General features: G+C 43.7%; 1 protein-coding gene across 1 annotated transcript in view; it reads right to left on the bottom strand.

The window, feature by feature from the left end:
- The window catches only part of FHAD1 (forkhead associated phosphopeptide binding domain 1), a 136,569-nt gene that overhangs the window by 107,258 nt on the left and 13,573 nt on the right, over positions 1 to 15,738 (bottom strand). Inside the window, exon 3 of the mRNA XM_030877800.2 lies at positions 4,332 to 4,538. Coding sequence (XP_030733660.2) covers positions 4,332 to 4,538 — 207 coding nt within the window. The remainder of the gene's footprint in view (positions 1 to 4,331; positions 4,539 to 15,738) is intronic.

A 15,738-nucleotide genomic window follows, 5' to 3' on the forward strand; every position in this document is an offset into this window, starting at 1 on the left:
GTTACAGGAGTAGGGACCGAGGCTCTGAGAGGCAGATGATTTGTGCACGTCCAGTATAAAAGCCAGTACAGGGCTGGGACGGCGCTGGAGTCAGCCTGACCTCAGGGCACGTGCTCTAACCACTGTGACACCTGCGAACACATCTGGATTCCTAACCGCCCCGCACCTCACCCCCCTCCCCCAATAAAATGCTGTCACACCCTCCTCTATTGGTTATGGTCACCACAAAACCTGAAATAAGTGCTTTCATTTGGGAACTCTTTGTTGGTTAAGTTCTCATCATACTTAACCTGTATGACAGCAGGGCAGTCCCCCGTGGAAACTCCACCCAAGGAGGAAACACAGCGCCCTCACCAGGGACCCCAAAATCAATTGGAAACAAGAACATGCTGGAAGCAAGACGGCCACGAACTTCTTAGAAAAACTGGGCTTCAAAATATTTGATGAGGGATGCTCTTCAATACCTCTCCCTTTTTCCCCTCTTTCTTTCTCTTCTTCTTTTTTTTTTTTTTTGCTGTACGCGGGCCTCTCACTGTTGCGGCATCTCCCGTTGCGGAGCACAGGCTCCGGACGCGCAGGCTCAGCGGCCATGGCTCACGGGCCCAGCCGATCCGCGGCATGTGGGGTCTTCCCGGACCGGGGCACGAACCCGTGTCCCCTGCATCGGCAGGCGGACTCTCAACCACTGCGCCACCAGGGAAGCCCTCTTTCTCTTCTTTTAAACAGCCAGCAGGTTGGGGTCATCAGGAAGTGGAATTTGTAGCAACGTGTCAGTCAGTTCACAGGCCGCCCTCACGCGGGCCCTGCAAAGGGCCCCTCCATGAATAAGAGCGTCACGGATGGAAGCTTCTCAAGCTGGGGACGCCCCGGCAGAGAGCACTTTTGAGAAGATGGGGTTGGGGAGAGTCCTGCAAAGTGCCCTGGGCCCAGGCCAGGGCAACACTTGTGCAGCTGCCTGCAGTCACCCGAGGAATGAAGCAACGTGCAAGTGCGTGTACTGAATAAGAATTGAAAAAATCCGTGTATATTCGAGTGACCGTGAGAGTATGCTTTCCTCTGTGTGAAAACCAGTCAAGGCTACTGCTCCAGCTAGCATCAGGCTAAATGGTTTTCTCCCCTCCTTTTTCCGCAAGTGGGGATCGTGTTTAATTTGCACTGACTAGCTGTGTGGCCCTGGGGAAATTACTTAACCTCTCTGAGTTTCGGATTCCTTGTCTGTAAAATGGGGATCACGGGAGAGCCCATCTCATAGGTTGCTGTGAGCGTGAGATAAGGGAAAGCAGGTGAATCGCTTAGCTGTTCACGTCAGTGATTCCTCCTGCTGCTCTTACAAAGCATCTTCTTCCGTCTTATCTACTCAAGGTTAGAGGTCGTCAGCACTGTTTCCCACAATTATATAAGAAGCACCTTGTCAAATAAAGTCCCCATTCCATATCTGTACACCCATGTTCGTGACAAACTTACTCAAAATGGCCAAAAGGTGGAAGCAACCCAAGTGGCCATGGATGGATGAACAGATAAACAAAATCCATACAATGAAATATTATTCAGCTGGAATGAACCATGAGGACATCATACTAAGTGACATAAGATGGTCACAAAAGGACAAACAATGTAAGATTCCATTTATATGAGGCACCTAGAATAGTCAAATTCACAGACACAGAAAGCACGGTGGGAGGGGAGGAAGGAAGCAGGGGGTTTTATCTGATGGGCACAGAGTTTCAGTTTGGGAAGATGAACAAAGTTCTGGAGATGGATGGGGGTGACGGCTGCACGACAGCGTGAATAGATTTAATGCCACTGTGAACTGTACACTTGAACGTGGTTAAGATGGTACATTTTATGTGTATTTTACCACAATTTTGAAAATGAAAAGTTAAAAACAAACCCCCAAGTGAAGTACCTCCAAGGTTTCTCCGAGGTCTGGGGTGATAGAAATGGATGAAAATGTTCTGAAAGCAGGTTGTGGTGTTGGCTGCACAGCTCCATAAATGTATTAAGATTGACTGAACTGACACTTAAAATGGGTGAAGTTTCTGTTATGTAAATTGTGCTTCAGTGAAGCTGTTAAGAGCAAGCAAGCAAACAACACATGCTGTGATCGGAGACTTTGGAGGATGAAGGAGCTGTTCGCTGCCTTGATTGTGGCTGTGGCTTCCCAGGCGTGCACATATGTCAACGCCCATCCACTCACAGACTTTACACCTGTGCCACTTACTGCATGTCAACTATATCTCAATAAAGCTGTGTTTTCAAAAGGCAGAACAGTATTCCATATATAAACGAACTCCTTATAATTTATTAACAATGCCCCCTTTTGATGAGAATTTAGGTTTCAAATGTTATGCCCCTATAAATAATATTTCAATAACTATCTTTGTAGGAAAAAAAAAAAGAAAAAAAATGCAGATATTGTTTGCTGCTCCCCCTCTTCTTCCCACCACGGGCGAAGCCACAAAGTCAGAACTTCCCAGGGAGGGGGCCTGGGAACCTGTAATTTTACTGAACACTCCTGAAAAATTCTTGTAATCAGACATGGTGGGGCACATTGAATCAAACTTTGCGAACTTGGATTTTCAGGCTTGGGAGTTTGAAATCCCCTTTTCTTTGATCCCTAAAAAATTCTGTAAGTGTTCCATACAAACGATTCTAAATTTGGGTTTCCCTACTATTGGGAATCAGAATCATCAGGGAGCTTGTGAGAATGCATATTCCCAGGCCCCTCTCCCAGGGAGGATGTGTATGGTTGCCAGATTTCGCATAAATAAATAAATGAATAAATAAATACATAATAAACTATAGGGTGTCAGTTAAATCTGAATTTCAGATAAACACCAAATAATTTTTTTAGCATAAGTGGTTCCTTGCAATATTTGGGCCACACCGGTACCTAAAAATTATTTGTTGCTTATCTGAAATTCAGATTTAACTGGGTGTCCTGTATTTCATCTGGGAATCCTAACTATGAGTCCTCAGGCCTGGGGTGAAGCCCAGACCTGCACTGTTGGTTTGCTCCCCACGTGGTTCTGACGAGGGGGATCCTTAGAACCCAGGTTGAGAGTCCCTGATCAGGTCAACACCTGCTGGGTCAGGAGCCCCTCCTCAGGGCGGCCAGTGGACCCCAGTGCATCCCACGAGTGAGCACACTTTAATGTTGGTCCAAGGAGGAAAAGGGGTCTGAGCAGCCGCAGGAGAAAACTGCCCCAGATTTTCAAAGCCAAACATGGTGGATGCGGCGTCACGGGCCCTGCAGCCTGAGGGATGCTGCCGGTCTTCTCTGAGTGAGTATTTAGGGCTGCCTAGGGGACCCACAACCCAGGATTCTGTCTAGATTCTCTAAACTTTGTTCATTTATACCCAGCCTCGTCCCAGAAAGGATTTGAAGCCTCGGAGGTCTCAGTCCATGCAGCGTTCTCGGTGCTGGCGAGTGAGGTTAACACACCGTCTCTCTGGGACACACATGACAGGTATTAATTGCGTGCTCACCACGAATGGGCATTATTCTGGGAGTTTTACAATTATAACCGTCTCATTTAGCCCTCGAGATAAGCCTGCAAGGTCATTGCTGTCGTTGGCCCCATTTTGTAGATGAGGAAACCGAGGTTCCGAGGGGTCCGATGGTTTGTGCAAGAGCACACCGAGTAGGCCAGTGGCAGAGCTGGGGTTCTGACCCAGGACTGTGTCGCTAACCAGCCCCCATCCTTCCTCCCTACTGAACCAGACACTTCTTGTGACTGAGCTTTGCTGGGCGAGTTTTGGGTTACGTTCCGCTTAACCTGGGGCCATACTTTAGGTCCTGATCCCGGGAACCTTTCTGATCCGGTGTGATAACAGCTATCAGGCCTTGAGCGTCTACTCCCGCCAGAGACTTTGACTTTTTACACATAGATACTCTCTCAACGCCCTGCACCGCTGAGAAGACCCAGACCCAGGCATGCAGAGTACCCTGGCCGAGGTCGCAAAGCTAGGAAGTTGTAGAGCACTGATCTGCCTAAAAGGGAAGCATCCATCTCTGCATCTTCAAAAGCACACATCTGCTTTCCACCTCCCCTCGCCAAGCTTCACTTTTCAGGAAAATGCTCTCGCTCCGGGCTGGTCGCTAGGCAACTCTTGCATGTAATTCCACGAAATGCCCAGAAGAGGGCGCGAGGACTCGCTCTCCCCCGGCACCCACGAGATGGGTCTGAACTTGGCGGAATCGCGAAAGCAGAGTGACGCGCTCCAGACGAACTCCACCTGTGGCCGTATCTGAGCCCTAGGCTGCACGGAAGGTGATACAACACGGCGCCTCTGCACCCCACCCCCACCCCGCAAGGGCCTGGACTCACCGAGGCTGGGTTTTCGATGACCAGTTCATAGGTCAGCCCTCCGGACCCAAACCTCAGGATGTCACCGGGTAAGAGCTTCACAGCCACGTTCTGAATGTGGCACCCGTTGACGAATGTGCCGTTGCGGGAATTGAAGTCCTGGAGAACAAAGCTGCTCTCGGCCTCATTATATTCAATGAGCGCGTGATGGTTGTCGATGTCTGCAGACTGAAATGGAGAAGGGGGACAGTCAGAGCCAGGAAAACAGGAATAACAAGGGGGGCCCTAATGTTTACTAGTGCCACTGACACTGGGTGCCCCAATGTGCTAACCACTTCATCTGGCTGGATGGTCACTGCAATCCTCATTTTAAGAGGAGGATGCTGAGGGTCCGAGAGGTGAAGTGACTTGCCTAAGGCCACACAGCTAGTGAGTGGAGGGTCACCAGACCCTGACAGCAGACCCAGGATAGATGCCCAGTTTTTGGGTAGGGCGTCAGGCAACACAGAGGTAAGAGGGAACTCGGGGGGAATTGGCCACTTTGTAGTTCTCTGATCCCATGCAAGTATCCTTTTGGTTGTCCTGAATGGCAAGACAGCAGAAATGGCCCAACACAAACCAGAAGGGTCAGTTGGCAAGTGACAACTGTCCATTTACTGCAAGTGTTAAAGTTAAGGGGAGGTTTTGTAATAACTGTTGTTTTCTTTTGTTTGTTCTATTCATTTTTAAAATAACATTTTTTTTGTAATAATGCAGAAAATGAGAACTAGAGAAAAACACAAAGACATTAAAATCACTTAGACTCCCGTCCCCCAGAGGCAGGCACTGTGAACACGATGGTTCACATCCTTCCAAGTCTTTTTTCTATGCTTACAATCTTTTTAAAAAGTTTAAACACAATTGAGCTCACACCACAAAACATAGTTTTATAACTACATTTAAAAGCCTTGGTGTACAATGAAGGTTTTTCCCATGTGATTAATTATTACTGTTGCTTCTTAAAAGCTTATCAGAATTTATCTAACCAAAGATGATCTATTTTTCAATAGGGGCCCTAGTGTGACCACATTTCCCCCAAAAGAGGGAGACCCCAGACAGTGAATTGTCAGTGGAGTCAGAAACCTCTTGTGTAACCACTTTAGTAAGAAGAATGAGCAGAACTCGGCACCAGGGAGGAAATATCACATTCCCCCTGGCCCCGGTGCCCTGTACTATGGGCTGCAGGGCACGTGTGAAGTCTTCTGTCTTCTCAGGACACTGCCTATGAGCCATCCACCCCAGCCTGAGACTTTGCAATTATTTTCTAAGTTACTCTTCTCAGAGTGCCTCATCCAACTTTCATAGAGTGCACTTGGACTTAGAAACCTATACTAACGTCCCACAATATAATTATAACCAATAGCTTATATTAATAATATAATAGCTTATATTATATGAATAGATAATAATATAACTGCATATATTAGTAGAATATATTAATTACACATTATGTGCAATTACACAAATGCCAGGAAATTTGCTAAGTGCTTTACTGCATTATCCCATTTCATCTTCACAATAATTCAAAGGGAGACTTCCTCATTTAAAAAAATTTTAATTTTTTATTGAAGTATAGTTGATTTACAATGTTGTGTTAGTTTCAGGTGTACAGCAAAGTGATCCAGTTATACGTATATATAATATCTATTCTTTTTCAGATTCTTTTCCATTACAGGTTACTACAAGATATTGAATATAGTTCCCTGTGCTGTACAGTAGGTCCGATAGTTACTCATTTTTTAGATGAGGAAACTGAGGCATAGAATGATTAAGTGTGCCCACAGTCAGCCAGTTTGACTCGCTTGGTTTGTTCCCAGGTTTGCCTGATTCAAATGACTGTGCCTTTCAAATTCCTACCAAACACTCTGGCACTTAAAATACTGAAACACAAGAAGAAAGTGGGAGTAGCTATATTAATTTCAGGCAGAGCCAACTTCAGAGGAAGGAAAGTTATCAGGGATAAAGAGAGGCGATACATAGTGATAAAGGGGTCGATTCTCCAAGCAGACATAACAATCCTTCATTGTATGTGCCCAACAATAGAGCATCAAAGTATGGGAGGCAAAAACCAATAGAACTGCAAGGAGGAGCAGATGAATCCATCATGGTAGCTGGAGACCTCAACAGCCCTCTGTCAGTAATGGGCAGATCCACCAGGCAGAAAATTAGTAAGAATGAAGTTGAACTGAATAGCACTATCGTCATCTGGATCTAACTGGCAACCACGCAACTTCATCCCACAACAACACACATCCTTCTCAAGCTCACATGGAACGTTCACCAAGCAGACCACTTTCCAGGCCACGAAATATACCTCAACAAATTTAAAAGAGTAGAAATTATGTAAAGTACGTTTTCAGACCACAACGGAATTAGGCTAGAAACCAATACCAGAAAGACAGCTGGAAAATCCCCAAATATTTGGAGATTAAACAACACACTTCTAAATAACAGATGGGCCAAGGAGGAAGTTTCATGGGAAATAAAAATTTATCTTGAGCTAAATGAAAATGAAAATACAACCTGTGAAAATTTGCAAGATGCAGTGAAAGCAGTGCTTGGAGGGAAATTTATGGCATTGAAGGCACACATTTGAAAAGAAGATCTAAGCTTCCACCTTATGAAACTAGAGAAAGAGGAGCAATATAAGCCTACCACAGCAGAAGAAAAGAAGCAATGAATGAGATAAAAAGCAGGAAAACAACAGAGAAAATCAGCAAAATAAAGAGCATTTTGTTTTTGTAAAGATCAATAAAATTGACAAACCTCTAGCAGGATAACCAAGAAAAAAAGAGAGAAGATACAAATTACTAAAATCAGTAATGAAAGCGATGGCATCACTACTGATCTCATGGACACTGAAGGGATAATAAAGGAATATTATGAATAATTCTATGCCCACAGATTTTATAACTTAATGAAGTGGACTATTTCCTTGAAAGACACAATCTACTGAAACTCACGCAAGGAGAAATAAATACTCTGAATAGACTCATATCTAGTAAAGAATTTGAATCAATAATGAATAACCTTCCAACGTGGAAATCACCAGGCCTGGATGGGTTCACTGGTAAATTCTATCAAACATTAAGGAAAGAATGATACCAGTTCTCTATAATCTCTTCCAGAAAATAGAAGAAGAGAGAACACTTCCCAGCTCATTCTGTGAGGCCAAACTTATTCTAATAGCAAAACCAGATAAAGATATTACAAAACAGGAAAATTGCAGGCCGATACCTCTCATGAACATAGATGCAAAATCCTCAACAAAATATTAGCAAATTGAATCCAGTAATGTATAAAAAGAGTTATACACCACAGTCAAGTGGGATTTATTCTAGGTATGCAAGGCTGGTTCAACATTTAGAAATCAATTAATGTAATCCATCACATCAACAGTGTAGAGAAGAGAAATTGCATCATATCAGTAGATGCAAAAAGAGCATTTGACAAAATTAAACACCCATCCATGATAAACTAACAAACCAACAAACCACCACAACAACTCTTGGCAAATTAGGGATGGAGGGGAACTTCCTCAACCTCATAAATACATCTATAAAAACCCTAAAGCTAACATCATATTTAATGGTGAGAAACTAGAAGCTTTCCAATTAATATCAGGAATAAGGTGAAGATGTCCCCTTTCACCACTCATTTTCAACATTGTACTGTATGTCCTAGCTAATGCAACAAGGCAAGAAAAGAGAATAAAAGATGTATAGATTGGGAAGGAAAAAAAAATCTTCTTTGGTGAAGTGTTTGTTCAGGTCTTTTGCCCATTTTGCAGATGGCATGATTGTCTATGCAGAAAATTCCAAAGGACTGACAAAAAGCCCTCCTGGAACTAGTGAGCAATTATAGCCAGGTTGCAGGATACATGATTAATATACAAAAGTCAATTGCTTTCCTATATACCAACAATGAACAAGTGGAATTTGAAATTAAAAACACAACACCATTTACATTAGCACGAAAAAAAAAAAAAAAAAGAAGTACTTAGGAATAAATCTAACAAAATACTTAGCTATATGAAGAGGTATATGAAGAAAACTACAAAATGTTGATGAAAGAAATCAAAGTAGTCTAAATAAATGAAGAGATATTTCATGTTTATTTGAAATTCCTTAGTGATATATGATGTTTAACATCTTTTCATATGCTTATTTGACATCTGTAGATCTCTGGTGAGGTGTCTGTTCAGCTCTTTTGCCCATTTTTAAGTCGGGTTGTTTGGTTTCTTATTGTTGACTTTTAAGACTCATTTATTTTTGTTTATTTATTTATTTTATTGAAGTGTAGTTGATTTACAATGTTGTGTTAATTTCTGCTGTACAGCAAAGTGATTCAGTTATACATATATATACATTCTTTTTAAAATATTCTTTTCCATTATGGTTTATCATAGGCTATTGAAAATAGTTCCCTGTGCTCTACAGTAGGACCTTGTTGTTTATCCATTCTATATGTAACAGCTTACATCTGCTAACCTCAACCTCCCACTCCATCTCTCCCCCAACCCCCTCCCCCTTGGCAACCACAGTCTGTTCTCTATATCCATGAAGACTCATTTATTTTGGATACGTGCTTCAGCATCTTTATTCATAATTGCCAAAAACTGGAAGCAACCAAGATGTGCTTTAAAAGGTAAATGGATAAACAAATTGTGGTACATCCATACAATGAAATATTAGTGATAAAAATAAATGAGTTATCCAATAACAAAAAGACATGGAGGAATCTTAAATGCATATTGCTTAGTGAAAGAACCTAGTCTGAAAAGGTTACATACTGTATGATTCCAACTGTACGAAATTCTGGAAAAAGTAAAACTATAAGGAGAGTAAAAGATCTGTGCTTGCCAGGGGCACAGGGGCTCTGGGGCTCAGGGGATTTTAGGGCAGTGAAAATATTTTTTATGATACTGTAATGGTGGATACTTGTCACTATACGTTTGTCAAAACGAAAGAACGTACAACGTAAAGAGTGAACCCTAATGTAAACTATGGACTTAGTTAATAATAGCATATCAATATTGGTTCACCAGTTGTAACAAATGTACCGCACTAATGCATGACGTTAATAATAGGGGAAACTGTGTGTATTGGAGGGGTGGATATATGGGAACTCTCCGTATTCTTTGCTCAATTTCCTGTAAACCTAAAACTGTTCAAAAAAATAAAGTATTAAAAAAAATTAAAACACATTAGTTCTTTGGAAAATGTCACCCACATCATCTTCATCACCATTCCCATTGATCTTTGTGTCCTCTGAACATTTGATAACCCATGAATGAGAGAAATTCTGTGTGTTACATTTTGTTTTTCTCTTCCCAGGCTTCACTACTTTCAGTTCCTCAAAAACTGTCAAGCCATTATTAAGAAATCAAAGCAAGCAGGAAGTTTTAAATGACTCCACAAAATTGGGTGAGCCTCTACCACGTGTTAGGCCAGGAGACAGCTTCCTAGTTCTGCCCTATAATATCACTCGCTCCCTTTACCTGGAAAATTGCTAAGTGCTACTACTGGACAGATGCCCTGCTGCTAATACAGACTGACTGTATAAGCTCCATCCTACTGAGCTGTCCAACTATGAGATGAACTGTTATTTATTTATTATTATTATTATTATCCTTATCATCATCTAACGTATTTTGAGGGCTTCCTGTGAACTGGGCCCTGCTGAAGCATTTTGTGTGCATTTTTTTCATTTAATCTGCATGACAGCTCTAAACAGGGTTCTATTATTATCTCCATCTTAGAGATGAAGAAGCTGAGACTCAAAAGGTGAAGTGAGAGGACAGCATTACCTTGATACCAAACCCAGACAAAGACACTACAAGAAAACTACAGACCAATATCTCTTATGAACACTGATACCACAATCCTCAACAAAATATGAGGAAACTGAATTCAACAGCACATTAAAAGGATCATACACTATGACCAAGCGGGATTTATTCTTGGAATGCAGACTTGATGTTTCAACATATGAAAATCAATCCATGTAATAATACATCACATTAACGGAGAGAAGGAAAAAAATGATCATCTTGATTGATGTACAAAAAGCATTTGACAAAATGCAACACTCTTTCATGATAAAAGCACTCAACAAACAGGGAATAGAAGGAAATTACCTCAACATAATAACGGTCAAATATGAAAAAGCCCATAGGTAGCATCATACTCAAAGGTGAAAGACTGAAAGCTTTTCCTCTAAGATCAAGAATAAGATAAGGATACCTGCTTTTGCCACTTCTATTCAACAAAGTATTGGAAGTCCTAGCCAGAGCAATTAGGCAAGAAAAAGAAATAAAGGCATCCAAATTGGAAAGGAAGAACTAAAATTATCTCTGTTCACAGACAACATGATCTTACATGTACAAAATCCTAAAGAGTCCATGAAAAACCACAACCCTCTTAGAACCAATAAATAAAATTCAGTAGCAAAATCGTAGGATACAAAATCAACACACAAACATCAGTTGTGTTTCTATATGCTCACAATGAACAATCTGAAAAGGAAGTTAAGAAAATAATTTCATTTCCAATAGCATCAAAATGAATAACATATTTTAGGATAAATTTAACCAAGGTGGTAAAAGATGTGTACACTGAAAACTACAAAGTGCTGCTGAAAGAAATTAAAGACACAAATAAATGGAAAGACACCCTGTATTCATGGGTTGGAAGACTTAATATTGTTAAGATGTCATTACTACGCAGCAGGATCTACAGATTCAATGCAATCCCTATCAAAATCCCAATAGCAGTTTTTGCAGAAATAGAAAAATCCATCCTAAAATTCATATGGAATCTCAGTGGACCCCAAATAGCCAAAATAATCTTGAGAAAGAAAAGCAAAGCTGGAGGCCTCACACTTCCTGATTTCAAAACTTACTGCATACAAAGCTACAGTAATCAAAACAGTGTGATACTGACATAAGGTCAGGCACATAGACCAATAGAATAGAATAGAGAGCACAGAAATAAAACTTTGCATACATGGTCAAATGATTTTTGACAAGGGTGCCAAGATTATTCAATGGGGAAAGAACAGTATTTTCAAGAAATGATGCTGGGAAAGACTGCAAAAGAATTAAGTTGAACTCTTACCTTACACCACATACAAACATTAACTCAAAGTGGATCAAAAACTTAAACGTAGTCTAAAACTATAAAATTTTTAGAGGAAAACACAGGAGGAAAGCTTTATGACATTGAATTTGGCAATGCTTTTTTGGATATGATACCAAAAGCATAGGCAGCAAAAGTAAAAAATAGATAAATTCAACTATATCAAAATTTAAAACGTCTGTGAATCAAAGGACACAATAAACAGGGTGAAAGGCCATCTAGAGAATGGGAGAAAATAGTTGCAAATCACAACTCTGAAGAAGGGTTAATATGAAGAATATATAGAGAATTATAACTCAACAACAACAACAAAAAAACCCCCAAATAACCTGATCAAATATAGGCAAAGAACTGGAATAGACATTTCTCCAGAGAAGATATACAAATGTCCAACAAGCATATAAAAAGATGCTCAACATTACTAGTCATTAGGGAAATGCAAATCAAATCCACAGTGAGATACCACCCCATACCCATTAGGACGGCTACTATCAAAAACAAACAAACAGGGCTTCCTTGGTGGCGCAGTGGTTGAGAGTCCGCCTGCCGATGCAGGGGACGCAGGTTCGTGCCCCGGTCCGGGAAGATCCCACATGCCATGGAGCGGCTGGGCCCGTGACCCATGGCCGCTGGGCCTGCGCGTCCGGAGCCTGTGCTCCACAGTGGGAGAGGCCACAACAGTGAGAGGCCCGCGTACCGCAAAACAACAACAACAACAAAAACAAACAAAGAACAACAGAAAATAACAAGTGTTGGCAAAGATGTAGAGTAGGGGAACACTTACGCACTGCTGAGAATGTAAAATGGTGCAGCTGATGTGAAAAACAGTATAGCGGCTTCTCAAAAAATTTAGAATAAAATTATCATACGATCCAGCAAGTCCACTTCCGGGTATATACCCCAAAGAATTGAAAGCAGGAACTTAAAGAGATATTTGCACACTCATGTTTATAGTAGCATTATTCACAATTGCCAAAAGGTGGAAGCCACCCAAGTGCCCACTGACTGATGACTGGATAAGCAAAATGCGGTCCATCCATACAGTGGAATATTATTCAGTGTAGGAGGAAGGAAATTCTGACACTTACTACAACACGGATGAACCGTGAGGACATTATGTGAAGTAAGTGTCACAAAAAGGCAAATTTTGTATGATTCCACTTATGTGAGGTACATAGCGTAGTCAAGCTCATAGAAACAAAATAGAACGGGGGCTGCCAGGGGCTGGGGAAGGGGGAAACGGGGAGTTGTTGTTTAATGGGTACAGTTTCAGTTTTGCAAGATGAAAAATTCTGAGACTGGTTGCACAACAATGTGAACCACTCACAACTACTGATCTGTACACTTAAAAGTGGTTAAGATGGTAAAATGTATATGTATTTTACCACGATTTAAAAAGTGGCTAAGATGAAGTGACTCACTCAACATCAAGATGCTGGCACAGGGCAATGTCAGGGTTTGAACCCAAGTCTAATTCCAAAACCTGCACCTTTGATTTGTACCCTGTGATTTCCAGAGTAGAGAGTGATTTAATAATGAGAGAGGAGATAGGCAGGACCTAATATAGAAAGCAAGTGCATTTTTTAAAGGCTTCTGCATTTTAAATATCTTTAAAAAGTATATAGTGAGTCCATAAAATATTGAGACGTTTAAACATCTATCAACAATGACCTTTCTGCTCTGATGACTCCTGTGCTTTGAGGAAGCCTCCCCGGGAAGCCGACTTAGTTATGACGTTGCCCTGAGGTTCGCTGACGTTGTCGCTGAGGTTCGACGTGTACCTGGAACCGCCCTTTGGAGCTAGGTTTCAACCCTGCATCACCTGGAACTGGGAAGCCCCATCTCAGACCATAACCTCCCGATCCCGGCCTTCCTTATCCTCTCTCTCGTCCTCTCCTTGAGTCACATAGCCTTTGCTCCCCTTCCCCTCCCTGTGGGTAATGCCCTACACTCACCCAGCCTGGGCCCTGCTCAAGCCCACCAGCTCCTTCAAGTCCATCCCGGCCCCCAAACCCTCCTGCCACCCTCATGCTTCTGTCCCGAGGCTGCCCAGTGCCCTTTGGGCCCCCCAGCCAGCAAGTCCCTGCTCTTAGGCTTTTCATTCTACTTTGACAACAGCCTCCTAGGTCTTCACCTCCCGCACCTGCCGGCATCCTCCATCTGCTTCTCCCGACCCTCCTCCATCCCTTTCCACGGCGCCCTCTGCCCAGCAGGCCCACCTGTGCAGCTGCATCATGGGCTGATGGGCTCCTTGCCTCTGGTTTCTGGTTGGGTTTGGCCAATGGGGGGTTAGAGGTCAGAGCAGGGAGGAGAGAGGTTGGGGTACTTACTCCCCTGGCTTCCTTTCTGTGGGGCCACACAGCTTCTCTCAGAGGACTCTACCCAGCCCTCGGGGTCTCCGGGTCCCAGGAAATGCCCCTGCCCCTCACCCCTCAGCTCTGGGGGTGGGAACAGTCCTCACTTATACTAGCTCTGGGCCCTGCACTATCCTTTGTGGTTTCTCTGAGCCCTGCCCACTCCCTATGGAGTCCCTTCATGAAACTCCCGTCTATCACCCCACACCCCTGTGAATGTACCTTCAGCCCCCCGCCAGGACCTGGACTTCCCAGGCATGGAGAAACTCTCAGATGGGACCTTCAAGGCTTCTCTTAGCTGCCAAGGGCCTCCGGGTGGTCCTGCCTTCACCCCACCCTCGTCTGGTCCCTCTCCTCAACCATCTCCGCTTTAGCATCCTCATCTTGACAGTGTAACTTCCGTCTAACCTGTGAACGTGCTTACCATCCCCTCGGCCTAGAAACGCCTCCCCTTCCCCCTTCCTGTCCTTTATTGTCAAATGGCTTCAAGAGCGTTCCTTTCCCGCTGGGTCCTCAACCCACTGCCATTGCCCTCGGGGCCCTCCTCGGGCTCTCGGCCTCCCTGTGACATGTGACACAGTTGTCAGAGAGAGGCACGTGGCCTGATGGTTCAGGTGTTGGGGAAGCAGGACAATGTGGTGGTTATTAGACTGGGCTCGAGTCCAGCTCTCCTACTTCCTAGCAGGGTGACCTTAGGCAAGTGATACCTCAGTTTCCTCATCTGTAAGGTAACAAAAGGACAGTCTTATAAGTTACTGGTGACGTATAAATGATACATACAAAAGCCCTTAGGAGAGAACATATGGCAAATGTGAAATGTTCTCTATGAAGAGCAAGAGGATGGGCTCTGGAGTTAGAAAGACTTGAGTTCAAGTCCCACCTCTGCTACCTTCCAGCTGTGCAGCCTGGGCATGGTTCTTTGCTTCTCTTCAGTTGCTCCCTGAGCAGCAAAAATGAGTTTGATAAGCTGGGCTTCGTAGGATTGACAAAAGGTACTGCTTGGGGAAATGTTCAAAGGAGTGGGATAACTTTTTTTTTTTTTTTTTTTTGCGGTACGCGGGCCTCTCACTGTCATGGCCTCTCCCGTTGCGGAGCACAGGCTCCGGACGCGCAGGCTCAGCGGCCATGGCTCACGGGCCCAGCCGCTCCACGGCATGTGGGATCTTCCCGGACCGGGGCACGAACCCGTGTTCCCTGCATCGGCAGGCGGACTCTCAACCACTGCGCCACCAGGGAAGCTCAAGGGATAACATTTTTGAAATTAACTCGTGTGTGTGTGTGTGTGTGTGTGTGTGTGTGTGTGTGTATGTGTGTGTGTGTGTGTTTTATCTATTTCTTTTAACCTTTTGGTTCTTGGCTATCCCATCCCCCAGCCCCATCCCCCCACTGCCTCAGGAAAGGGATGTAGTGCAGAAATAGTAAAAAATTGGGGTTTTCAAAAGAATAAGGAAATGAGGAAATGACCAGGCGCTGGTGAGACGACGAGTCTGGGAGTGGAAGGAAAGAAGAAGCTTCTCTGCTTCCCTGTCAGCTGGATCCTTCCTCCTCGGTCTCCCCGGGAGAGCCCTGTGGACCGGCAAGGCCTCAGGAGAGGCTGGTTCTGAAATCAGACTGCCCGAGCGTGGTTCCCAGTGCCCCAGCCTCCCTCTGTGACCTCAGGCAGGATACTCAGCCTATCTGTGCCTCAACGCCCTCATGTGTAAAGTGGGGCAAACAACACTAACCTCCTAAGGATGAAATGAGTTAATACACTCGAAAGTGCCAAGAACAGTACCTGGCACAAAGCAAGCTGTCTCTGTTATTAATCCCCTCAGCCTGGCAACAGCTCTCTGGCTCCCTCACCTCTCTGACTGCTTCCAGGTCTCCATGCCGGGCTGCTCTCCCCTCAGATGTCCA

Source organism: Globicephala melas, chromosome 1 (assembly GCF_963455315.2).
Source record: "Globicephala melas chromosome 1, mGloMel1.2, whole genome shotgun sequence".
NCBI classification, from domain to species: domain Eukaryota; kingdom Metazoa; phylum Chordata; class Mammalia; order Artiodactyla; family Delphinidae; genus Globicephala; species Globicephala melas.